The sequence below is a fragment of the Rhagoletis zephyria genome, unplaced genomic scaffold (assembly GCF_001687245.7).
Source record: "Rhagoletis zephyria isolate East Lansing unplaced genomic scaffold, Rhagoletis_zephyria_1.1 Rzeph_scaffold_04632, whole genome shotgun sequence".
Classification (NCBI taxonomy): domain Eukaryota; kingdom Metazoa; phylum Arthropoda; class Insecta; order Diptera; family Tephritidae; genus Rhagoletis; species Rhagoletis zephyria.
The window spans coordinates 1-27,386 of NW_016161715.1; the positions used below are offsets into that span (position 1 = coordinate 1).

Genomic DNA, 27,386 nt, shown 5'->3' on the forward strand with positions numbered 1-27,386 from the left:
AGCAAAAGTGAACATTCATAAGTATAGATATAATGAAGCATATAAAAAAGACATGTTTTCGGGGTCTGTTTGTTCTATGATTCACTAAAAAATGATTTATCACACGCAAGAAAAAATACCAGCTTTCCAAAATAAAACCACGAAATTTTAGAAATAAAAATATAGTACAAATTTTCATTATGCTTCTGTTTACCGTAACCGTAGGTGCGGTGAGTACTATTTTGCTCTTTAGTGTACCTTACTATGTACTTTGTATGTCCATCTCGGAATTACAGCACGGCAGCTATTCTGTCCGATTTGAAGCTTAGTAACTTTTAGTAGTAATTTACCGTTATTTCCATCTTTCACTATGGTACAGGGCAGGATTACTAGCACCTCTAACTTTATATCTGTGGGTCATCTGGCAGTTTTTTTCCATCCTTTTTCTTTCTTTCTATTTTCCATATTTGACCCGTCTGCATACCAATGATGCACATACACACATATCTGGGATGGAGGTGGGGAGCCCATTTGTACAGATTTGCCGTTTTGGTATTTTTACCCTCAATTTATTGCCAAAGGACACTAGCCGAGCATCAGAAATGCCGCATCTTTCTAACTCCGGGTTTTTCCTAAAATATCTGTCAAGGCTGCTACAGCTACTGTTAAAAAAAAAATTATGGGAGCAGGGTCTATCCTTACAAACAAGTTCTCGTTGTTGCTGTAAACGAGAGCAAAGTCATCGTTTGGGCGCCAGCAATCTTGCGGTATAGCCACTCTGTTAACTATGGCTTTGCTAATAGTTTAATCTAAGTGGGAGTTCCAACCCAGCCGCTAATCAAGGCGACGGCGTGGCTCGGCGGCGTATACCTCTACTTCACATGTATGACCATTTTTGTAATAAAATATTTTTTACTCAAGATCGGGATCCGGATCTTTTTTCCGCACAACACTGTATGTATTTCATATTTTTTCTCGCAAATATAAAAGTAAATTTATGGTTTGACATAAATTGATAGTGTCTAACCCGCTCATACATATGTGTGTAAACTTTTCACCTTATGTAGACGGAGCACGTGTGTGCATAGTAAAATCTCCTCTTCCGCACAACTTCAACTCTTTCCATAATCAGTTAAAAGCAGGGACGGTAATCATTATGAGTAAAATAATTTAAATCAGCATTTAATCATTATTTTACGATTTTTATATTTTCCGCTCAAAAATAATAATTATTATTGATTTTTATTTCTTCGCTCAACGGAAATGATTGTTTTTTGTTATTTTATGGCCTTATAACAATTATATTCAACAATTTTTATTGAGCTTGAGGCCGTTTTTTTTTAAATCATAAATAATGATTATTTTATGATTTTTATTTTTTCGCTCAGAGATAATAATGATTATTTATAAAATTGAAGGGGCCATACAGACGGAACTTTACTGAAATTTTGACCTGAAAATTTTGGGACTTATTCCTTTTATTAGGGTGTCGCTACCTCTGAAAAGGATTCGACGGAAATCACGCTGGTGTAGCTTTTGAGTTTTTTTGAATGATCAATATTTTAAGTGAAAAAATAAAACTCCATAGTAAATTATTATCTTTGAGCGAAAAAATAAAAATCCTAAATGGATCTCAAAACATTTATTTTTTTTTGTCTTTAGTGTTGCCTTTAGTTATAGCAAAAGTCATTCCAACAATCAAATTTAGATTTTTTCCTTAAAAATGTATTTTCTTCCTTTGTTTGCAGATGTCGGACAGGTGAAGTGCGAGAAGAATTACGAAATCTGTGAGGGTTGCGGACAAAAGATCTACGATCGGTATCTCATGAATGTCGGCGAATCGAATTGGCATGAACACTGTTTGTCGTGTTGCTACTGTGGCATACAGTTATTCAATACCTGTTACGTACGCAATTCAAAGCTTTACTGCAAACTCGATTACGATCGGTAGGTAAAATTGCGTTGCTTAATCAAATTCTGCAAATAGTCCTATTAACTAAACTTAATACATACATACATACATATGCAGTATACAGTTGAAAAAACCGGTATTTCCTTCTTCTCTACCATAGATTGTTCAGCATTAAATGCACTGGATGTTGCCACCCGATCCTGCCACATGAAATGGTCATGCGGCCGATTCCATCTTTCATTTTCCACCTGCCTTGTTTCATCTGCTACATCTGTCGACTGCCCCTGCAGAAGGGCGAGCAGTTTTTGTTGCGTGATGGCCAGTTATTTTGCTGTCGACATGATCTCGAAAAGGAAATATTTCTGGCCACAGCCCAACACTGTGGCTATGTGGGCCTAGACGATGACGATATGATGCGGCCTCGGGACGGACGTCGCGGTCCAAAACGTCCTCGCACAATATTGACGTCACAGCAGCGAAAGCAATTCAAGGCTTCTTTCGACCAATCGCCGAAGCCCTGTCGCAAGGTGAGAGAAGCTCTGGCGAAGGACACGGGCCTTTCAGTGCGCGTGGTGCAGGTGTGGTTTCAAAATCAGCGCGCCAAAATGAAGAAGATTCAGCGAAAAGCGAAAAACGGTGGTGGCGCGAGCGGTGGCAGTGGCGGTACAGTCAATTCGCGCAGCGGCGATGAAAAGGATGCGAATAAGGATGAAAAGGAAATTAAGCAGGAGTGTGGCATTTCGGGTGTGGAAAGTGCTTACTTGAGTTTGGGTGACAGCGGTTTTGGCAGCCAACCACTTAATCCTAATCTACCATTCTCCCCTGATGGTAGGCCCCCAGAGTTATGGCAAACTATTGGAACACATTTGTAAATCTTTTTTTTTTTTGGTTTGTTTCTCCCCTTACAGATTATCCTCCAAATTCAAATGACAGTTTTTGCAGCTCAGATCTGTCATTGGATGGCAGTAACTTCGATCAATTAGACGACGATACCGATTCGCTTTCGCTGAACAACCTGGAGCTGCAGTCCACGGGCTCATCGGGCAATCAACATTCCAACCCACACGACATCATCGCCAATCTCAGCACGAGTCTCGTCAACCCGATCGACAAGCTGTACTTGATGCAGAATTCTTACTTTAATGTGGACCAGTAGGTGTGGTAGATTGGCCGGTATGGAATCCAGGATACGAATTTATTAGTATTAAGACACATTTGGGGACGTTGGGAACGGTGCGGAGAAAGTATGTGAGCGACAAAATGACTTTGGGCTGCGTGCCAAGGATGAAAGTGCGGACAGCGCCAGTTTCTCCCAAAAAAAAAAAAATAAAAAATCAAGAGGCAATTAATTATTTATATGTACTATACATACACATACATGAAAACATACACACATATACATACATATACATATGTAGATATATAGATATATAGATATATTTAAGTTAATATCCGACAAACCAAAATAATTAGGCAGATTCTGGCATGTTGCGTACACCTGTAGTAACAACATTTGTGATTTAAAATTTAAATTTTATCTAAAACAGATCTTATTATTGTTAGTTTTAAATAAATAAAAAACAAATTTGAAAGTTACTTACATACGTATGTATTTAATTAAAAAGTTTCACTGAGATTATTTTTCCATTATGAGTACTATCTGTGAGTGAATGCCAGGAAGAGACACATTCCCCTAACCGGGGCTCCTAATGAAAGAGAAAAGAAAGAATAATCAAAGCACTAACCTGCTGAAATATTTTTGATCCCAAATAAAAATTGGTTGGTCCAACATTTTCACCCCTGACACCTCTGCCAGATTGGCGAAGTAGCGTAACTCCAGGTAATCCAGTCAACTCGGCTGCAGACAATGACACAGAAAGTGCTTGATTGATGCTTCGCCATCTTCATTGCAGAATTGATGTTGATATGACCCAATAATGTCACCGCGGCACAATATTTCTACCCCTCTCTCCCTCGGTTCATTTCTATGGATCCTTCTGTTTTCGAAACCGCTTGTCTATCGACGAAAATAGTGGAGCTTTTGGACGGAATCGTGATATTTATTAGAGGAACTCCTCGTCAACATAAATCTCAACTTTGCAGACGTTGCAGTCCTTTGGCAGACGTAAAGACTGCATGAATTGGATATCCTTCGAGCAGAGACCGCCCCATGAACTCTTCCGTGAATCGATCCATTTCGAGAATTTGTTTCGGCGTTGGACGAACAGTTTTAGAATGTTATTAAGAAGGTTTTGAAGGCCTGGCTGCGCTGCGATTACTAGGACTGTCACTGCACCCAGGTAGATCTAAACTAACGTATGTATGTACATATGTACACAGCACCGTGGCTTTTTTTTGCTACAAACTGAATGACAAGCTAGCCGCTAATGGCTGAGATTTGATTTGCACTCAATACAGGATGAAAATGTTTTATCGTAGATATGTAGGAGGAGAATCCCCGTTCTGAACTTCCTACTTCTTAAGGCTGGCTTCAATTGTAATTAATTTGGAGTGCAAAGACTTGTATAGACTCACGTAGATAGAATGTGGCTCGAAAGAAAAAATTCCTGCCATAGCTGCAACTCATTGGAGTAGCTGCCCAGGAATACAGTGACATTTCTAGGCAAGCCTGTTTTTGCTGGTCTAACAGAACTAATAGCCCGGGCCTTTCCCCAATAGGCATTCAGCTGATTGTAAATGTCGGTTTTTTATTTTATTCAGACTATAATGGTTCCTTATTTCAAACGATGAAAGCATTTTAAACGATGCTTTATAACTTTGGGCACGAAAACATTTTACGTTTCAATAAGACTATGCACCATCGCACAAAGTTCGCCGAATTCAACGTCTTTTAGACAAAACTTCCCAGCTTCATTTCTTGGCAACAATGGCCACAATATTCTCCGGTCTTAGACCTAATGGATTTCTCTCTATGGTCCTATGAGGCCAAAGTATCAACAAAAAAAAAGAAGAGCAATGCAATGCCTTTAAGATTGCTCATCGCCGCAAAGTATCGCCAGACCATATTCGTGCAGCGTGTGGATCATTTCCAGACAGATCCGATGATGTTATCCGCGCTAAAGGTGGCTAATCAAAAATAAAAGTCGAACTCCTCATCCCATAATGGCAAAATTTTTTGTGGAGTTATTTATTTTTATTTAAGTAATATCCGTTATTCCTAAATATATATGAAACAAATCGGACCGTAAGTACGGGGTTCCCAAAATTTCGACACCTGCGCCACTTAGGGGATACTTCATCTTTCATTTTGCCTAGCCATAGGGTTCTGAGCTAACCGCCCTATTCCCACGTCATTGACAAAATTCATCGTATGAATATTGTCACAATTACTGCGCCTAATACTATGCCACAAATATATTTTAAGCGCTCTAATGGTGACAATTGTCATTAGCTGGATTGTCATTGGCATGGAAATACGGCTGTAAATTTGAAGTTTTAAGTCTCTAGCTCATTAGGAAGTTAGGTAAATATTGATTGTAAGATTTGTTTACCCAGAGTTGAAACATATTCTGCCTTATCCTGAGTTTCACTCGAAAAAAATTCACTCGAAAATTTGTCATCCACCCATAGTTAATATATGGAAACTAAACGTGAAAATTGAACCGATTTGGGGAAAATGGAACTCATGATAAGGCTGAATAAAGGCTTATAAAAATTAATAAAACTATGGCATTTTTGATTGGTAACATCGTGAGCGCCAACCCCTGTAGTTATAATTGGATGTAAGTATGTGTGTATCCTTCCTATAGACTCCGAAACTAGCAAACCTATTTTGTCAAATTTTTTTTTGATAAATCAAAAGAGTGTTCTTGCGAAGTTTGGATTAAATAAAATCCAAATTATTTGGATAAAATAAAAATTTTAATCTAATCAATAAGTTAAGTCAAACATGTTTTTGAATACGGTTATTTAAAAATATTAAAATGAAATATACATACATATGTATGTATGTGTGTGATTTAACCCTATTCTGCTAATTTTTTGCGTAAAGAAAACTACTCATATTTATTGATAATTATCTGTGGCGGCCGCTGTGGTGTAGTGGTTAGCAGTGCGCGCTACCACGCCGAAAGGCCTGGGCTCAAGCCCAGTTCAACCCAGCATAAAAAATAAACGAAAATAAAAAAAAGGTTTTTTTCTAATAGTGTCGCCCCTCGTCAGGCAATGACAATCCTCCGAGTATATTTTTGCCATGAAAAACAGCTTCTCATAAAAATACGATGGCCGTTCGGAGTCGGCGTAAAAGTGTAGGTCCCTGCCCTTTGTGTGACAAGATCAAAAATCGGAGGAAAAGCTTGGCCAAATACTAATGTATGTGTAAGCGCCAATCTATTATTATTAGCTGTAAAGAAACAAAAGTATTGTTAATTGTTATTTTTATTTAAAACTCAATTCCCACTAACGGATTTTCGCCTCTAACCGATTCACGAAGAATATCTGATTTTGAGCGTGTATTCACATAAGAACAACATTCACAAGTAGATGTCGCCACCAACAGTTGGAGCGGTTCGCGCTGTTGCTAGAAAATTTTAGTAGATCGTAAATTATATATTTACGTTATCTGATATACGTTCTTTGTTTGGCAGGTGAGAACGTAAATAAAAACGCAAGCTCTCATCTGGCAACGCTATCAGCTGTTTCATTTTGACAACCGCTTAAACAATTCCAGTTTTGCTGCAAATTCCAAACACATTTATGAAATGGTAGGATTTTTAAAAGTATATTAAATTTACAAAGCTTTATTCATCAAAAATGTATTCTCTTTCATTCCTCCAACGACATAGCTCTTCTACTCATTCTTCAAATCCCTTGTGGGGAAAGATGTCGTCGTGGAACTTAAAAATGACTTAAGGTATGCCTTTCATTCGCATTTGCTGCCCGCTAGTTCTCTAATCCCCTTTTATTTGTAGTATTTGCGGAACATTACATTCTGTAGACCAGTACTTAAATATTAAACTAACCGACATTAATGTTACGGATCCAGATAAATATCCACATATGTTGTCCGTGAAGAATTGTTTCATCAGAGGCTCCGTTGTTCGGTACGTACAATTACCTGGCGATGAGGTAGACACTCAACTATTACAGGATGCAGCGCGGAAGGAAGCCGTCGTCAGTACGAGATAAAAGTATAAACATTTCCATGCAGTTCATATAGTACATATACACATCAAGTCAATAATTAAAATGTAAGCTTTCGTGTAAAAAGGTTATTTTATATTTATTTTGCCAAAAGATCCTGTGTTTACGCCCCATATACATATGTACATACATATGCATTCCCAGATACATTTTCCCAAGTTAGGCTCTCTTTAAAGATTAAGGAAGTTCCTAAACTGTTCTCGGTGTCGTAATACATCTATTCAAAGTTAGAAAGGGTGGCTTCGCACGTTTTTCTATATAATCTGAATATGTATGTAGTACAGGGCAGAGAGCCATTTCCCTTTGCTATTTTAATGTTCATTATTTTTTTACGAAAGTGTAGCTCATTATCTAACAAAATGTTCATATCATATGTACGTCAACAAAAGCGATACCGATCCGAAGATTGTCGCTAACTGGTTACAGAATCTCCCCAACATTTTTTGGAATATATGAAAAGCTCTTTATTCTAATTTAGAAATCGCGTTGATTTTTTGCAATTTTTTTAGTGGAAGGTGTTGCTCATTTTCTCCATACAAAAAATAATTGTCGAATTACTTTGTATGGAAGAACTTGCGCGAAAAAAACTACCAAAAATCAATGCGAATAGCGACTTCAAACTTACACTTTGTTATACTAAGTTTGAATGGGCTATAAAACTGCATACTTAGAATTTTTCTAAAAAATCTGAATAAAATGTTCCAAATTTGTGTGCAAATTTAATCAATTTTCCTGAGTTTTGCACAAAGTTTAGAGATTTTATTATTATGTTTTTTGGTGTAGAATAAACGATATTTTTATAAAAAATTATCGGAAATAAATTAGAATAAAGAACTTTGCATATATTGCGAAAAATTCACTGTGCCAATACTTCTGTTCGGCACTGTATGTATTTAAAACAGACTTCAAGTTTTATACATTCTTATGTATTTAGGTGGCTTTATTTGACAGCAGCGAGGTTTTTTTCATTTCGGGATTATTTTTTTTATGTATGTAGATATTGTGCCTACTATTATTGTCGATATCTACTTAAATACAATGATTCTGAACTCACAATCAACGTGTTCTTTCATGTCACTAGTAGTTGATACGAATCTGGCAGGAGCAGCTATCTTATTTGGGCTTTAGAAGTAGTGCGATGGCGCTAAAATCGTTGGACTCTGATGTATATTTTTCATTATACATACCTATCGTTACCTTAATAAAGAAAACCCCTGAATCATTTTCTTCCGCTTTATATAATAGTCGGAAGAATACTCTCTAAGGTACAAAAACAATTTAAAAAACAACTACTATATCATTAAACTAGTATCAGTGTTTATCAAAAACCAGTGTTAATTATAAATTCGATACTGAAGAACTCCGGTGTTTAAAGAGCTTTATCTACCTTTCTGCAATACTCACATGTTTATATCCTCGTTTATCCGATTTCTTGAACTTTATTTTATATTATTATTTTTGTAGTTATAAGAATATAGTTCATTCAGTAACATAAGGGCCATTCCAGCGATGACGACACCTCAGGTAATAAAATAAATTACATAAATTCTTACCACTATTTTCTCTATTTTATTGTTATAAATGCATATATAAATGCTGTCATATTTTTGCATCAAGTTTTCAAGGCATCCCTCATGTATTAAAGGCAATTCCTGAACTTCAAAATGGTGGTAAGTTATTACAAAAGTGCGTTTTGGGTGAGAAGTTATAAGCCTTCAAGTAATGCATATTGGATATCCACCCGTCACAGCAAAATATGTATTTTTTAACATAACATTTAAATTCTTAGGTTTCCCATTAATCAAATGGGGGCTCATTAAAACGACACATACAAAAAAAAAAAAAAAAAAAAAAAAAAACGCGACACGTAAACTTAATTTTGGATCATAGATTACTAATCTGCAGACCGTTTTTCTAGATCAGGTAATTCTTCCTACATATTTTCGTTTTAAAATTGCATTACGATTGAAAAAAATGCTAACTTTAACAGGGACAAAATTTAAATTTGGAGTCTAGCATTTCCTTTTATAAAATCATATAATTAAAGCTTTTGTGTAAGTACATATGTATCTTATTAAATACGTTTTAGTTTATTTTACTGCTTTACTAAAAAAATAGCCCCAGTGTGTAAGTAAATTTCACAACAATAAATACATGTGGTAAGAGTCAGTGAAGGCCGTTGTTAGTGTAGATACATACTTCGATATGCATGTATATACCTACATATATTTATATACATATGTATGTACATAGTATCGCAAATAAAATAGGGACATGCATATTTACATATGTACATATGTACATACATGTATACATTACTTATTTACTTATGTATGTACATATGCATTTATGTATGCAGACCTGGTCAAATTGAATCATGTGCTAACATAAATCTTTAAAAATACAAAAAAAAAAAAACGTGAGTTGTTAAATAAAACGTATGCTTAAAAAAGTGTGTCATAAACTGAGACCATATCGGAATGTCATTATAAGGTCATTGATATTGCACCAACAACAAGTGCTGTTAGAATTACTCTTTGGTTGCCAGCAGCTATAAAATCAAATGAATAACACAACAAAAGANCGGAATGTCATTATAAGGTCATTGATATTGCACCAACAACAAGTGCTGTTAGAATTACTCTTTGGTTGCCAGCAGCTATAAAATAAAATAAATAAAAACAAAATACATAAAAGGAAATAGCCCAAAACATTCGCTTTCCATTGACAACGCGAAGGGTCGCAGCAGTCCATTAGTCGGAGGTCATAAATCGCAAGCCGCCATTCCGCCATCAAATCTTCTACATCCCACATTCACGTGCACTCTGTATGCCTTTGCGTTCGTTTTATTTAATTTTAATGCTGTAATATTCATTCATTGTTCTTTTTTTTCGATATTCGCAACTGTCGAAGGACTTAACTTTTTAACGTTTGCAGTAAAAGCAGGAGCCGAGTCACTGAATAAGATGGACGAAGTAAATATGTATTTGGAAAGTTTATACATACATATGTATGTATGTGTGTAAGTATTAGGGATGTTAATTTTTGCTGCATTTTCCGATCCCGGGATTTCCGGGATGTCGTTATTACAATTGCGGGATTAGTCCCGGGATTTAGATATTCATTAATTTTCAACAACTTAAATCGAAAAAATTGCTTCTACATATATTGTTTGAGAAGCTCTCCTACCATAAAATAAATAATAAATAAATGGGTTTGAAACCAAATTTTTTATTTAAAGTGGCGTTTTTATTTTTTCTCTCTCACGTCAGGATTTATTTTAAAGGACTTTGTAATTTCAAAGATATGATTTAGGATTTACTATTGCGCGATGTTATATGTATCTATAATGAGCTAGACATTTAAAAATAGATTAATTATTAAATAAAAAAGAAATATAGCCAATACTGGTTAAGAAAGGGAGTTTCTATTATTGCCATCAGTGCAAATTACATATCCCGAAAACCCCGGGCTTATTTGCCAAGAATCCCGGGATTTTTGGGATCTCAAAAAGGCCGGGATCCCAGGATTTACATTCCTATTTTGTATATGTAAATGGAAACATATATGTAAATATTTACATAAATACATATGTATGTATGTATGTACATATGAACATTCATAAATTCGAATTTACTGGATGAACAATTTCAAAGAAAAGTGGTGAAAAAGGAAAAAGACACCTTGATTACTTGCGATGTTATCCACTTTTTATCACACTACACACAAATTATGCTTATTATTTTGATTTGGTACAGTGCCTTTAACACAAGTGTCCGATTGTGATGATGTGTCTTTCTGTCTCCTTTTACACCTTTCCCTATTGAAAAAGAAAGTGGAAAAACGAAAATGACATTCCAAAAGCAAGGTTCACCGGGCGCACTGCTGAATTCAACAGACATCTTTTACATTTATATTATTTACATACATATATATGGAAACGTAATTCAAGTATGTATTTATATAACATAAACTTTTATAACGTTAGGGAGGTTCCATGAGAAACTGAACCTTAGTGGAAAAATTATAATTTTTTTTATAAAACTAACAAACGTGTGGATAAGACATTTGAAAAAGTTCTTGAATCAACCGAAAAATAACAAACTAAAACTTTAAGTTCTAAATAAATTCAACAGTAAAGCATGTCCCAGTAAAGTGGTCCAAAAATGTATGTAAAAAAAAAATAAGGTCGGATTTTTAATGCCGCCACACCCTAGGATTGTTATATACCGAAAAAAAATATACCCATATTTTTTTATTTTGGAATAAAAAATAATTTAGGTAGTGCTCAAAGCGCTCAAAGTTTTCCATGTATTTTATATGGGAAAAAAACAACTTTTCGTAGAAATAGTGTAGAATTCTTGAAAATCAATATTTTTCGATCGGAAAACTTTATTTATCTTCAGGAGATTCCCAGTAATAATACCCAATTTTTCATGGTAACTATATTTTATAGGTCCTCCAAAGCCCTAAGAAAATGCAATGGGAGGACCAATAAAAAATCTTGAATCATAAAAAAGGTTAAATAAACAATTGGATATTAATATTGGAAGTCTCCTGAAGAGAACCACAGTTTTCCGGTCGAAAAATATTGATTTTCAAGAGTTTTATACCATTTCTACGAAAAATTGTTTTTTCTCAATATAAGATACATGGAAAACTTTGAGCACTTTGAGCACTCCCTAAATATTTTTTGATTTCAAAATAAAACAATAGAGGTATATTTTTTTCGATATAGATCAATCCTAGGGTGTGCCGGCATTAAAACTCCGACTTAATTTTTTTGGACCACTCTAATGTCCCACCCGTGACAGCAATGGGTGGAACAGTTGTCCGAGGTGGGTTTACAGGGCTGATAAGCTTTAATTATTTATTTAGGTGAACGCAGGGGAGTAGGGGGAACGCGCGGACTCGCGGAGTTAGCGCTGAACCCTACCTGGGAGTGGGTCCCGATACTATAAAGGAGGAGCCCAGGTGGGAGAGAAATAATATGAGGGACTTGAACTGACATAGTTCGGTAGGAATGCGTTAGGCAAAGAGTTTATTGGGAGGGTATAACTAGAGGATATTCCAAAGTTTAATTAACTTCCCAAAGGAGAAGCTGAGAATATTAACAGTAACAGGTTTCCCTACAGGTCACTGCAGATTAAGAACAGATATAGTCAAATGATCTTGCTAATTTTGCTACCATATTCAAAAACAAAGTGCGAAAATATGCGACAAATCGTTACCTTAATATAGAAAGGTCCTAACTCATATAGTCGCTGAAACGCAAAAAAGCCGAACCTGACTAAAATTTTTTATGATGTGGGGTTGGGACTTATAATTCGATGGAATGCATCATAAACAATCAAAAAGGGAATTTTGTATTTTTACTTAGTTACGGTTTTTTGTATTTCACCGACAATATGAGTTAGGGCCTTTCTATCTTTTAAGATAACGAAATGTAAATACAAATTTCCTTAATACTTTTTTGCATGAATTTTTCGTAATTTTGGAAACTGGAAATATTATCTGAACTGCTGTAGACTACGAAATCATGGAGGGCAAACAAATAACCTTCGCCCTTTAAAAAATCGTAACATTTATTATTGAATCCGTTGTAGCCATCAAAAATTAAACTTTTGGCTGTAGAAAACCATTGAATTCTAGTTGTCCCTCTAGGCATGCGAATTGTACAACCAGCCTTGATTCTTAACGTTGTGCTATAAAATTGATGCCTTTTTTTTTGATATTTTCTCGGCACAGGTGTTTAGAGTAATTCGTAGTCCACCATTTAGTGTCGTCAACACCATCGTTTTTTTTTTTTTTTTAATTCTGATCCACTATCTCGACAATGGACTTTTGGTTATTTACGTCTAGCTTTTCTGTTCTGGCTCCATTTCATGTTTTTTCCATGCAATGTCCCGAGCCGGCTTCAGCTGTCAAAAACATTTGGATTGCCTTGGGTTTTATTTGCACCTGCAACGTCCTGGATCCGTTAATACTTATATACTAGGAAGCAGTAGGCTTTTTATTAATCGACTTCAAATAAGGAGGAGGTTATCAATTCATCGGAATATTTTTTTTTATGTATGTTGCCGCATAACTTTGGACCACGTACACCGGTTTCAATAATTCTATCGGAAAGGTGATGCTTCAGGGGTGTTTCCATATTAATTTGGTATAGATCCGTTCATTTGGTTGTGGAGAAATAACGGTACTCCTAAATTTTTATATAAGAATCGAAGTCGGTTTATGTTTTTTGCTTAAAAATTACTTGTCTTTATTAATTTTTTACAGTAATAATTTACACTTACTATTAATTAAGACACATGTAAACATATGTATGTATGTATGTATGTAGGTTTTTGCCTTTTCTAAGACATTTTAGTCACATAAAAATGTATGTATGAATGTATATGTTGACATAGTTGCATTCACATTAACTGGCATTTGGGTTTATGCTTAAAAACGGGATCACTATTAAATGTTTATATATATAATGTTGTATAATACACAACCAGTATTTGCACATTATTTATATGTATGTGCCAACATACATATGCATACATACTTATTATCTCTTATACCTATACAAATTTAAACTTATGATAGTAGTAAGATCAATCCACTCGGCAACAGGATTGGAATTCGCATGCGGTTCTTCTGTAGTAGTACATTTTGAGCTTTCTGAAGTTCAGTTGAGCTTAGTTGAAGCGGAGTTATTAAAAAAAAAGAATACATACATACATACATATGTTTATTTATGTACATAAATTCATTTAAATATACAAACTATAGTAAAAAGTATAGTTCATGTCATACTATGTATGCATGTACATATGTACTACACTTTACTTTCAACTTTGAATATTATTTCTAGCTATCATTCTTTAATTTATTCTTAAAATTAGTTTATTTTTATGTCAAATATTACTCTTTTGATGTATCTTCAAGATTCATATCTACATATATAATGCATACTTATAATTCACTAGACTGAGTTCTCTTATGTCTGCGTCAATTTGCGCAATTGTGAATAGCAATTAACATTTCATTAATGAACGCAAAATGGCTCTCCCATTACATTCAAGCGCGGCGGGCAGTTCAAGAAATTGCATGTCGATTAACTTAAATGCCACACAAGTTGTGGTGTAGGCGTATCAAGTAAAAGTAAAGCAACAAATGCTCAAATTAAACTTTAAACGAAAACAAAAATATTTCCACCCCCTAACAAAAAACCAATTCAAGTGTGTAAGCTTTTGCCTACTTTTGTCTATACAAATGCGTTAGTCTTTCAGACTTTCAGGGATTTACTTCGTCGTTGGAAGCTGAAAAACAAAGCAACTTTTCAAAAGTTACATTAAATTGGACTAACTCTATTGAGTTGAGCATTAAAAGTCTTAATCTGCTGATGCCTAAAAACAGTTGATACATAACTTACATATTTACTTACATAAATGTATGTATGTAGATAGAAACAGGGTATTCATCTAAAGCGTAACTGCTTCGTAATCGCGTGAACTTCGTAAATAGATTGGCTTTCCATACAAAACTACGCGTTTAGATGAATTTGCCCCAATGTGTATTATCTTTGAGTTTAAAAAATTCGATGTTTGTGTTTGTACGAATTCGTTTATCGTATTTTCTTTCTTACACCCTTATAATCACATATATGTATATACATTAGGGTGATTCGGAAATATTTTTCCTCGGAACCATGCTCAAAACTTACATACGTTTAGACGGCAAAATAAGTCTCAGAAAATTTGAGCTCTTAATAATAATATTAAGAATGTCCGCATCGCATCTTTCGATTTCCCATAAGAATAACACAGAATTTTTTATTTTTTTTGATTCTGATTTTTATATTTAACGAACGATACGTTGTACTGTAAAGGTCTTGGAATATTTTTGTAGAGAATTGACCGAGTTGACTTATCGAAAAATTACTTCAGACCTTTTTGTCTCTACAAAGACCGTTACAGTATGTATGTACAACATATCGTTCTTTAACACATGCATGTATGTAATATAAACATATCCTGAAAAAATCAAAAGCAAAAAAAAAAAATCATCATAGGCCAAACTTGATAAAGTATATCAATGTATATTTCGTCTTTCATGCCCTAAAATTTTATAGCAAGATATTAATGATTTGCTAACTACTTTTTCGAATACGAAAATTTAAATTAAAAAGCTTCCCCAATTGCGATAGATATTGATAAAGAATTGAAAACCGTTGTACTATACATCCTATATTTTTTAAGTCTTATACCCAAAATTATGTGGCTGTTAAAAAACATCTAAAACAATAACGGTAATTTGCAGAAACTTCAAACTTGCATCTTATTATACTAAAATTCAGTGGGCTACAAAATTAAATTAATATGGAAAATGTTACTCATACGCCATGTACGCTAATGTACGATTACGACTTGTACGTTATGGCTTATGAGTAAGATTATTTTCTGCTTCTTTTTCATACTAAAAATTTATTACACATTTTCATTTCACCATTCAAAAGTGGTTTATTTATCAACCGATTTTCATGATTAGTACGTTAATTTTTCGCAACAGAACGCACTTAAAAAAATAAAAAATTTACAAAAAAGGTATACATTTTTTTCCTGTTAAAGTTTGCATTTTTTTCATAAAAATGAAAATATCTTGGGAAAATAATCTGATAAGGAAAAACTTTATACAGATCCATAATCGGCGACCCAAAATTAAGTGTACGTGTTTCGGCGATTTTTTGTGTAATTTCAAAACTTTACGAGGGGCGGCCGCTATTAAAAAAAAAAATTATTTCATTTAAATCGTTTTACCTTAATTTGGTAAAAAATTGCATAACGAGAATTGAATAATCGAATATGTGGCAAAGAATTTCGATTTTTTGCTTGCATGCTATTTAGATATGAGCAAAAACTGGGTAAAAGTGAGCCAGGGGCTCATGGCTACTAATCGAAGCTGTGCAAAGCGAATTATTGAATGATATGTCGTCCAATTTCTGGGTCCATGGGAAATCCTATTGAGAATTCTGAATATCAAAATCTTCCTTTCGTGCGGGGGGAGACTCTAGCATACTTTTTCAACTCTCTTTTGCTCTTGTTTTTTAATTTAGTTATACTTGATTTGAAGAAAAAATTTCATTGAAGATCGCATTTGATCGCAAAAATAAAAATCATAAAGTACCGGTTACATTTGATCGAAAATGTAGAAATCCAATCTTAACGGTTAAATTATTATTTTTATTATAAAGGTCGTAACCGTTACGGCCCCTGTCCTTTGCATTCCAGTCGCCACAGCAAATGTGAAAATAATTTTTTTTTCAAAATCAATTTGATTAAAACAAGGAATAAACTTAAAATTCCAGCACTCTAGTATTTTAAGAACTAAAGAGTTTTTAAAAAACAAATGCTCAAAAAAATTAAAATAGCAATTTACGAAAAATACTGAAACTGAATTTCATTAAAAGAAATTTAATTCAATTGTTCTATTTTATAAAGTAGATTTTTATTTAGTTAAGTAAATTTCAGGGAAATAAATATCTGTGCATCGACATAATTTGAAATAAAACCACTGTGAATAACAAAAGAATGTAACTCAAATTTTCCTTAACCACACATAGTTTCTTGCTCTTTTAATAATTGATATAATTTGCCTTGAAAAAAAAAACTTAAAACAACTATTTCAAGATTAAAGGCCAATTTCATTCAACAGTAACAATTACTTCGTGTTGTCGAAAGTGAGCCGTTTAGCTTGCACAGTGTAGACAGACTACTCAATCATCGACGCGTTTTAAAATTAGGTACTTGAATTTTAAGTGCTAAACACATTGAATACATTTGAGGCAACAAGCTCTATGGCTCTGCTTTGCCTTCAACCTCTACTAAACCGAAAATCTTCCATACCTCGCTTTTAGCGCCTTTAGCACCTGTAGCTCAACCAGTTTGTATCTACATAGCGTCATATTTTTTAAGCAGCTTTCCTCTGCTTATCATTAAACATTTTAACAGTTAGTGCATTTTTCTTTAAAATTTAATTTTATTGTCAATTACTTTAATCATATTTTAAAATATCCAAGTTAAAAAATTGAATTAAATCATGTTAGGGAACTTTCTATTCCTTTTAAACAAAATCTTTATGTTTATAAATTATCTATTTGCTTGTAGCCGTTTGTACTCAACTGTTTATCCTTCCAAAATTTTTTGTTTAATATACATATCTCACTCTTCTGGTGCATTGCAATAATTATAAATCTTTCCTATTTTAGGCTTAGTTAAACGCGACGCCAACCGCACCAAATAAGTATACGAAAGTTGCGATCAAAATAAACGAAGGTGGCGACAATCGCGCTCAACGGGGCGTATGAGCAACCGTGACAATGACATTCACATGCTTACTTATGTACGTGTGAGTGTATGAATTCTTCGCAGCGATCGAGTTCGAACAAGCGCCCGTCGGAGCGCTGAGGTTGAAGTTAAAAAATTTATTGTGGACGGAGTTTTTAATGGCCCATTCTCAAATTTATACAGTCGTGACTAAATAGTCTGATGTACATTTTTCAATAAAAATAACTGAATAAAAATAGTTCCAAATTGAAACAAAAAAATCACTGGTTTATAAAAATGTACCTTTTGTTTATAACAAATAAGGCCGAAAAAATTCATTGTATTTCTCATTGGAAAGCTAAGAAAAAAGCGTAAACTTTAGGCCGGCTAGTTATTTTTATAATGAAATGCTTTTCTTCGTACACGCAAATGTTTAGAGCATATATGTAATACTTCTATATTGGCAGTATCTACAAGTGCAGTCAGCAAACATTACAGTACAGATATATAAAAAAAGAAAAAGAAAACCGAGTAATCGCATTTAAGAAATGACACTTGAATTCAAAATAAATCGCAGAGGCGGAACGTTAAAAAAAATTACAGAAAATTTTGTGTTTTCATTAAATTTTAAGAATTTTTCAATAAGTTAAACTGCAAAAATATCGCACAGCTGCTTTTTATGTGAAAAAAGAAGAGATAAATTAAATAATATAGCTTTACATGTTAATAAGTTACTTCCCAAGGTTTTTCATTTGGTATTTTTCGTAAATTTTAATTATTTAAACAAACTATATAAATCCGATTTCCAAACTTTGTGCGAAAACTAAAAAGCTAAACAAAGTTTCATTAGAATTGCAAACTCTTTAATTAAAATTTCTAGAAAATATTTTGGTATGCAGATCATTTCTAGAAATGAAACTTTGTGGTATTTCTTTAATTTTTGCACAAAGTTTGAAATAATGACCTCACTTTTATAAAAAAACATAAGCGAAAAAATTTTAAATGAAAAACAATGGGAATATTATATAAAGATTTACACAATTTTAAGTGTGAGTCACTATACTTATTTATTCCTTTTTACCTAAATAGTCAGTAAATTTGTACTCAGTGAGAGAATGGAAGTATGCATATGTTTGAATTATACATTCTAAAATAATAAATTGCTAATCATTAAAAAAAATTTCAAATCCTTTTTTTATTTCCAGGTAGCTTTAAAATAAAATCTTAATACTTCATCATAAAGTTTCAGTTTGCATAAGTAAACATCGTCAACAAAGGGGCATAACCACCCCACAGTAAAACGATCCCCTTCAAATTTATTTTCTAACGCTACTGATGATACGTCAAATTTGCTTGAATGTATTTGTCACATATATTCACAGATACTAATACATGGAAAACTTGCGCATGCGCAAAACGTACATTTGTCTCAAATCTATCTCCCTTTGATTGCTGAATCCAAACACATTGCGCAGATAGGTTACTGCCAATATAGAAGTATTAAATATATGGTTTAGAGGTATTTTATTCGAACGTGAAAATTTTGAAAATTCATAACTCCAAAATTTTTTACATTGTGTCGAAATAAAAAATACGAACGTGTCTAATATTTTGCCTCAAAGAACACAAAAAAAAATGTTTCGTACGAAAAAAATTTTTGAATGTCAATTTTGGATGGAATGACCCACTGTTTGTAATTACATAGTCCTAATTGATTAATCTAAGAAATATTGTCAAGAAAAGTAAGCATATATTAACCCACAATTTTATACATACATACATATATACGCACATGCATTCCTACATATGCATGTTTATCTAGATACATAAGCATTGGGGTGGCCCTTAAAAATCAAATGAACGATTCTTTTGAGGTTCACCCCTTTAATCGGTAATACCACGGTCACAGATATCCCATATAAGTTGATATCTTCGACTATGGTAGTATCGATTTTGGGTATTAGATGAAAAAAAAAAATTATATAAATTTTTCGAGCCTTCTGTGCGACACGCCTTAACAGTCTCCAATCGGCACCAAAATTTATATGTGATATTTTCGACTATAGCAGCATCGACGTAGGGGGGTTGAGGCTTAGGAAATCTGTTGTAAAAATTTGCTTCTCAACATTTAAGGACCACCCTAATATACATGCATGCAAACACATACAATGTACTATGCCAACGTACAACATCTAGATAAGGAACGTTTTTTTCTCGTAAAGTATTTCGTATGCAAATGGCACTTATACACTAGACACACACTCATCCGTATTCATCTTAGTCTTAGAATTATGCGCCGCACACACAGATCTATACGGTTCGCTTCCCTCGGACGCAGGTGTCCTTTGCGATGGTGAAAGCATACGATTACCGGCCGCACTTGTGACGGTTTCGGAACTTCTCGCGCATGAATTAGCTGGCTTAAAGTTTTTGTAGCTGTATGCGACCGGTATGCTGTGTGAATCGACGACATCTGCTTTTGTCGCATCACCCGCATTCGCGTCAATTTCTTCCATTTCATTGCAGGTTATATTCATCGAGTGTGTTTGTTGTTGTGAGGAGAGCAGTGGTGAATTGCGTTCGGAACTCGAGTTAAATTTATGTACAATGGCGGTGGTGTCACGAGTCATTTGCAGCAAGCTGACTTGCTCCTTGGAAGCACTGCCGCTGCTGTGCGTTCGGTAGTAGCTGGGCTGGCGGTTGATGCGGGTATGTCGCACGACGTTGCAGTCAATTTGTGTAACAGCAGTCAATATGGACGGATTTCGCTGTGAGTCAGCCCTGGAAGTAAAATTTGTGTTTCAGCATTTTCTAGTCAATTTACCTAATGAAGATTTTCAGCGGTCGCGATAATCAATTACGGGCTGGTGTGGGAAATTTACAGCACAATTTCAATTTTTTTAATTCAAACGTAATTTCACTTGACATTGTGCGTGTGGGCCTTTGTTTATCTATTTTTATAGTTTAATGGTAGGACAAGTTTGGGTTTACAAGTACTCAATTCCATTTAAGGCACGACCACACAGAAAATACGATTTTTTTTTAAACCTCTCACAATCTTTTGAAGCCTACACATGAACAAACATGCATACCTGTTTAGGCTGTAGGCGGCATTTCCACTTTTTTGACTCGCTTTTCGTTTCATAGGATGCAGATGGAAGGCGCCGTAAATCAGCGGATTCACCAAGCTGTTTGACATGCCAAAAACAAATATGGCCGAAACTAATCCTTCGCTGAGCTAAAATTTTGAATCAATTAATTCTCTAATCCATACAATATCCTATCCGTCAGGCGGCTTACCTTTTTATCTGGATTGAGAAACATCAGCGTAACCATCACAACATAATATGGTGTCCAACAGATGAGAAATGCAATGATTATTACAAACGAAATTCGTAGCGACTTCATTTTAGCCTTGTGAATTATGCGTTGGCGATTTGTCTGCATAGAGTTTACGCTCGAATTGGGTACCAGCTTTGGACCGAGGAACATTTTTTCACTGCCTGTAATAAATGAGCTTATTAGCACTCACACCTCTCTCTTGGTGACACACCGGTGTGGTGCGTCTACTTACTTGAAATCGTCCGAAAGGTAGACGCATAGGTGCCGAAGAGGATACAAAGCGGCAGTAGAAATGTGAAGACCAGCGTAAATGTTGTATACAATTGCTCCTGCCAATGTGCCGTATAGAAGCCATGCGTCACACATTGATGAAACTCCTCCACGAATGGTCCTCGCGCCACATGAAATATGAAAAACTATAAAACTAAATTTATTTACTTTATCATAAAGAAATATGTTCGGCAAATGTTTATGATATTAAATACATATAGGCCTTTTTGTTCGTTATATACACAATTATTTGTAATATAATCTCCAAAATTTATAAGTGTCGTAAATTTTTAGCCCACACCTGGACGCATGTACGAGGGTGTGGTGTATTTTTACGATGAATGGAAATATAGGGTAGATACCAGTGATTGAATAGGAAGATGATTACCTAGCTAGATAGTAAATAAAAAAAATTGGAAAATTAGAACGTTTTATTTATTTTCTTGCCTAAAGGCAATGTCACACGGTTGGTACATTTCTACATTTTTTATATTGGGACGACAATTTTTTTTTTTGTAGACAAACGATTGCTACAATATAGCGAACTTATATTGAAAAAGTTAAACAAATTCCACGATTGGTATAAAGAAAAATATTTGTACATCCACACGATACGGCATACAATTTGGACCAAATTTTGGACAAATGCTCAATGGTGTGACTATGTCTTATTGTACTAAACAACTTGTGCTTTCCCACGTGATTTTTAATTATTCAAATCCCCAAATCTCAAAAATAAAATAGATTTATGATTTGAAAGTTGTATCAAATACTAGCTAAAATTTATTATTTATTCGACGGGTCAAATTTAGTTGTGATTCGATTCATCGCACAAATAGAAAATAAAATTTATTTTTAATTTGATTCGTCACCCAAATAACGAATTAATTTTATTTGCCGACCAAATCAAATTGGTTCGCGATTTTCCAACTAAAATCGCCCTTTTAATGTAACGCAAGCACGATTTAGGAGAAAATAAAATTTATTTTTTATTTGGTTGATGAATCAAATCACAAATAAATTTTGTTTTTTATTTGTCCGACAAATCAAATACCAAATAAATTTTTTTTCTTATTTGGTCGATGCTACTAAATTTGTTTAAATATGTTGATGGGGCTTAAACCTCTTGCCAGGGCCTTACAAGGAGATTTACTGTGAAAATTGGGGCATTTTAAGATAGACCATGGGGTTTCCATCTGTTGTCACACTATTTAGAAATATTAAAATTTAGTAGGCTTGGTTAGATGAGGCTGATCTGGCCGGTGTTGAGCTGCACATAGACCGGTACGTTCTTAGCGATACCAGTTGGAGTTCGATTTTAGGCGTTAAAGTAGACATCACGAATGATGCCAATGTTTTTTTTTTCGAATTTTAGAAGTAATTTCAGCTCTAATTTTAAGATGTCCTCTAATTTCTCGCATTGATAGGCTCCTAAACGTTTTAGGAGTGCGTTCTTGGCAGTGCGGGACATTGGCGTAGAAAATGATCCAACATTACCCTGGTCTGCCGCTCGCGACACTGTCTGCACCTGTCCATGTTAGTGAAACTCACACTCCCGTTACCATTTCAGAGCCGTCCGTAAAAATGTTGAGGAATCTACGGCTAGGTTTTCATTTATTTTGGTACCATGTTTGACAGGACACATTTTTTTTGTGAGTGGCAACACTGATTTTGACTTAACAGAATTTTCTCACTGTTTACTGCAATCGTTGCCATTCTGCGATTACAAAAATTCACCCTCGTATGCATGCCAATACAATTGTAGCTACATACTACCTACCAACCAACATACTTTCGTTGTACTTTTGTAATGTTAACCGTTAAAAGCAAAGTAAAACGCCACCACGTTGTTATTGTATATTTATGGATATGTGTATGTATGTACATACATACATATTAATAAGCTTACATACATATATTGACACACGTAAAAGTTATCAAACAGAGTATTTATGACGCTTACACTTTATAATACGTGCGCCGTTATATTATGACCACAACTGAGAATAAATTGTAAAAGTTATGTGGCACGTTTAGACGAGGCAAGTGCAGCCGGATGTTGAAAGGAGGCACAGAATAATAACAAAATGAGAAAACACACTAAAAAAACCAATTAATCTCAAAAATATAAAAACCAAAACCACTACGATCTGGTAGCCAGTAGTCAAATTACGCAAAGCTCCATTAACTTCTTTTAGAGGCATAAATATTTACAGATGTACATATACTGGAAGATACAACAATTGAAAGTATGTACATATGTACATATAGTACATTCATATTTTATGTACATATGCACCATGAACATTGCAATGCGAATATTTTTTATTCACCAGAGGTCATTTTTGTGTTAAGTATAGGGTGGTCCATCTAGACCTTTTGTTTTTAATTTTAAATAAAACACTTAAAAGAGAACTGTATGTCGGAATCTTTATTATCATCTGATAGAATAATGTTTGACATTTACTTTTTATTTATTTTATTTTCAAATGTTAGCTATAACTATGCTTTAGGTGGTCCATTCGGAAGGTCAAATTTTCAACTGCTTTTCCCAGCCATTGCGCGAATTACGCGAGTAATGTTGCCTTCCAAGTTTTGAATTAAAAAAAAAACAAAAAACAGATGTGTGATATCACACGATTTCTCTCTGATGATAATGAAGATTCAGTCTTCCAGTCTGTTTAACTTATTTTATTTAAAATTAAGCGACTAAGGTCTAGATGGATCACCCTATATTTAAGTGAAAGAAAGTGTTATTTCTCATTATGTATGCGGTATATATTTTATTTTTATTTTTTTGCAAAAATAGTATACATATGCCGTACAAGTTTTAATTTCATTTAAATCGGACTATAAATCAGCATTTTCTGAATATATCACCTCCAGTTCCACCCAGCGGATCCATTTTTCTTAAAAGTATTTCTGATCGCACCTGCAGCATTCCTTTATAATATCATCGAAATCGGACAATAAATAACGCTTTTCTGAATATGGGCATTTCCAGGGAAAGGTCTACCGAGGAAAAAAAAAATAGATGTCATATACCTCTAAGTTATTTATGGACCAATTTGGCTGCTTTTGATAATAAATATGTACGGCTTATGTTTGCTGAAATATTTTTTTTTGCAAAAAATGGTTTCGCCAGGTGACATCAGCAACGAGATATTTTCAAAAGCCGTATTTATGCTCCGATTTGTTTCAAATTTGGACTGCATTTGACTACAAATAACCTTCCCCAATTCGCAGAGTTTTAGACTTTTGTAATCGAAGTCAAAATCCACGTCTGATTTTTGTTACGTCACGCTAGCGCATACGTTTGCTTATATCTTTAAACCTCTACTATCAAATTTTGTAAATTTTTTACTGAACAAAGGGCTACTTAATTGCTATGCCAATATAGAAAACCTTTTTTAAATTTTTTTTATATATAGATTAATCATAATAACAGTTCCACTCACCTGAGGCAGACTTAGCAGGAATGATAGCACGTATGTACCGCCCAGCAGCCGATAGCATCTTTTAGCCATATTTAACGATTTCATTGGATATTTAACGGCTATCCAGCGATCCACACCAATCAGGACCAGCACATACGTTGACAAATACAGGCTAAACATTTGGAAGAGCTTAACCAATTTGCATGTCAATTCATCGGCCAGCCATCGCACCGTGTAAAACCAGGCGGCTTCGCCAACAATGCAAAAGCCAGTCACCAACAAATCGGCAATCGATAAATGGAATATTAGCGAATAAATAGCGCTCCAAGTGTGTCGTGAGCTTCTGCGTCGAATGCGCGTTTTATAGATGTTCCACATGGTGAGCAGGTTGCCAAAAAACGATAGCACCGCCATTACAGCCAACACATAAACCTTTATCATCGTCGACGCAGATAGTTGGGGAGCGTGTGCCAATTGAAGTATGTGGCTGTCATTGTTCTCTGACATTGTTGTTTGCTGCCTGCTGTCCACCAGCAGTGGGAATAATGTAACATTATCCAACGACGCATCTGGTGGAATTGTGAAGAAGATCTCCGTCAAATGCGGCAGAGAGGCAGCTGAATGCACTGTTGTGGCAGCAGTTGCTGCAGGCATCGTCGCGCTCGTGACATTTTTGACGTAATATTCCTGAGTGTTGGTTAGATTGTCAACAACAACAAGTCGGCTTAAGGCTTCCGTTAATAGATGCGAAATGCGTGGTTCTGAAAGGCTTTCACTTTCCATTTAAATAGTTCTTTTGTGTGATTTCTTATTTCTCTTATGCTGATATGAGAACTTAAAACTTTGGTTGCTTGAACATATTTTCGTATTAAAAAAAAACGCTTTTTAGACTAGTATTTTCGCTGCAGTAACGGTAAAGAAATAAAATGAATAAAAAAAGTTCTACTTATGCAAGTTTTTATTGACTAAACATAGTCATTGATCGTTTTCCCTTTACAGTTAAAAAATTGGCGACCACCCGCCACCAATCCTTTTCCTGTTCCTTTATGTTTAATATTATACACTATGCTTCTTCTTATTTATTTATTTTAATCTTAAACATCTTGTTTTTAATAATCGTTCTCCATTTTTCATTTCGCCGCGTTTGTACGTTATCCTCTCACAAAAACCATTTACCATTTGGAAGGCGGCATAAATCATCCCACAATTTGGAGACGAACTCTGTCAATCATTTAGCAAAGGATTTACGTCAATCACCGTTTGACTGCGTTAAATTTGATTTCATAATTCTTTCAAATGCGTTTTGGTATTCTGGTGAGTTTCTACGATTTCGCAAAGAAATGTTCTGCCAACGACTCGACTTAAAGTTTTTATTTTATTACATTCAAGTATTTTGTAGCAATACTTGTGAGTGTATTTGTGACAGAGCTTCGAACTTTTCATGTAGAAAAGGATGTGAAAATCTTAAAGTTTCCAACTGGCACGAAAGCAAGAATATGGAGCAAAAACGGTACAGATATTAAATCCTACTATTTAATATTATAAATGTGAAATTTTGTATATTTGTGTGTTTGGATGTTTGGGAAACCATCACGCGGAAACGAATGAACGGATTTGCATGAAAATTTGCACACATATAGTTTACGACTTAGACTGGAAAATGGGATACTTAAGAGTTGCCACCTGTTAAAAAAGTTTAATTAAATCAATACGCAGAAACGACTGAACGGTTTTGCATCAAATTTTGCACTGAGATAGTTTATGAGCTAGATTTGAAAATAGGCTACTTTTTTAAGAGTTGCCACCTGCTAAAAAAGTTTAATTAAATTAATATGCGGAAACGACTGAAAGGATTTGCAAGAAATCTTGCACACAGATAGCTTATGACATAGGTTGGAAAATAGTTTTGTTTTTGCAAACTTGGTTAAATAATAAATAATTATTGCCGCTAAAAATACTAATTTTATTTTATTTAAGGCTTATTAACAAGAGAATTCGAAATTTTTTTATGGAAAAGTGTTTTTGTGAATACTCACTGTAAAAAGTGCCTTTAGAAATTCCATTAATCGATTACTAATCAATAGTTGCAATTAATTGCAATTAATTTTATTTGGCTTGTGATTAATCATATGATTAATAAATCGTTTATTTTCGTTTTTATGCGCCATATAGAGATAATAGTGACTTTTAGCTCCTTCCTAATCAACTTAAAGTTAGCTTACAGTTAGATACATTTCCTGCAGGGGTGTGTGTGTGTATATACACACATATGTTAAAAGGAAATTGTCAATGGCTGTTTTTTTTTGTGCCCCACTATTTAATTCGAATGAAGTTGGTATTTTTTGCTGCGTAAATATTTCCTATCGCTTAAATTGCTTTTTAATTGAGGACCATTATGCTACCGCTGGCTTCGCTCATTTCGTTTAATTAATTATGTTAGTTAGGAAATATCTGCGTTTGAAAGCATGATTAGCAAGCCAAATAAGTTTGCTGTCACAATTACATGCAGACATGTGTACATAATACTCGTACGTACTATGTATTATCATTACATTGCAAGAAGCGGAATTTCCTTATTTCCTATTAAAATCTTCTAATTGATGAACCGTTGGTGGTAAGGCTATAAAAAAATGTGCGCGCCATTCGTCAAGCATCTATGTATTTCTTAGTGGCATAGGTGTGTGGGTTAATGACAAAACAGCTTTTCCGCGGCATTCAAAACTTGTTAGACAAATAATTTAAGTGAAAGCTCGTTTTAAGTTTGAGAATATTGAGGGCCTTTGCACAGTGGAAGAGCTCCATGTAAAATGTGGTAAATGTGCTCCGATTTGGCTGAAAATTGTAACGCAGAGTACTTTTGCCTAGGAATGAATAAATATGAAAAATGGTTGAATATAGCCGACTTCCACTGCACTAGGGGACGGATTTGTCAGTTTTTTACGTTTGAAGAGGTCCAGCATAATAAGT

The 27,386-nt window shown here is 34.4% G+C and overlaps 3 protein-coding genes across 4 annotated transcripts; 2 read left to right on the top strand and 1 right to left on the bottom strand.

Annotated features, from left to right (window-relative positions):
• The first annotated feature begins 1,702 nt into the window (after positions 1-1,702).
• On the top strand, positions 1,703-3,265 carry Lmx1a (LIM homeobox transcription factor 1 alpha). Its single transcript, XM_017626457.1, has 3 exons — positions 1,703-1,926; positions 2,052-2,719; positions 2,800-3,265. The coding sequence occupies exons 1-3, from the start codon at positions 1,703-1,705 to the stop codon at positions 3,045-3,047; spliced, it is 1,140 nt and encodes a 379-aa protein (XP_017481946.1). The 3' UTR covers positions 3,048-3,265.
• Positions 3,266-6,543: 3,278 nt separating this feature from the next.
• Positions 6,544-26,222, top strand: LOC108370993 (U6 snRNA-associated Sm-like protein LSm2). 2 transcript variants are annotated; one of them, XR_001848703.1, is made up of 4 exons: positions 6,544-6,615; positions 6,697-6,764; positions 6,823-7,101; positions 25,561-26,222. XR_001848703.1 is itself a non-coding variant. In XM_017626459.1 (3 exons), exons 1-3 carry the CDS (start codon positions 6,613-6,615, stop codon positions 7,037-7,039), a joined length of 288 nt encoding a protein of 95 aa, XP_017481948.1. In that variant the 5' UTR covers positions 6,544-6,612; the 3' UTR covers positions 7,040-7,120. The 2 variants fall into 2 exon arrangements, 1 of the variants encoding a protein (XP_017481948.1); XM_017626459.1 differs by lacking the exon at positions 25,561-26,222 and having other exon boundaries at positions 6,823-7,120.
• Positions 19,463-25,315, bottom strand: LOC108370992 (arg8-vasotocin receptor-like). Its single transcript, XM_017626458.1, has 5 exons — positions 24,441-25,315; positions 20,945-21,128; positions 20,671-20,873; positions 20,463-20,608; positions 19,463-20,151 (listed from the first exon to the last, which is right to left on the bottom strand). Exons 1-5 carry the CDS (start codon positions 25,200-25,202, stop codon positions 19,614-19,616), a joined length of 1,833 nt encoding a protein of 610 aa, XP_017481947.1. The 5' UTR covers positions 25,203-25,315; the 3' UTR covers positions 19,463-19,613.
• Positions 26,223-27,386: the final 1,164 nt, after the last annotated feature.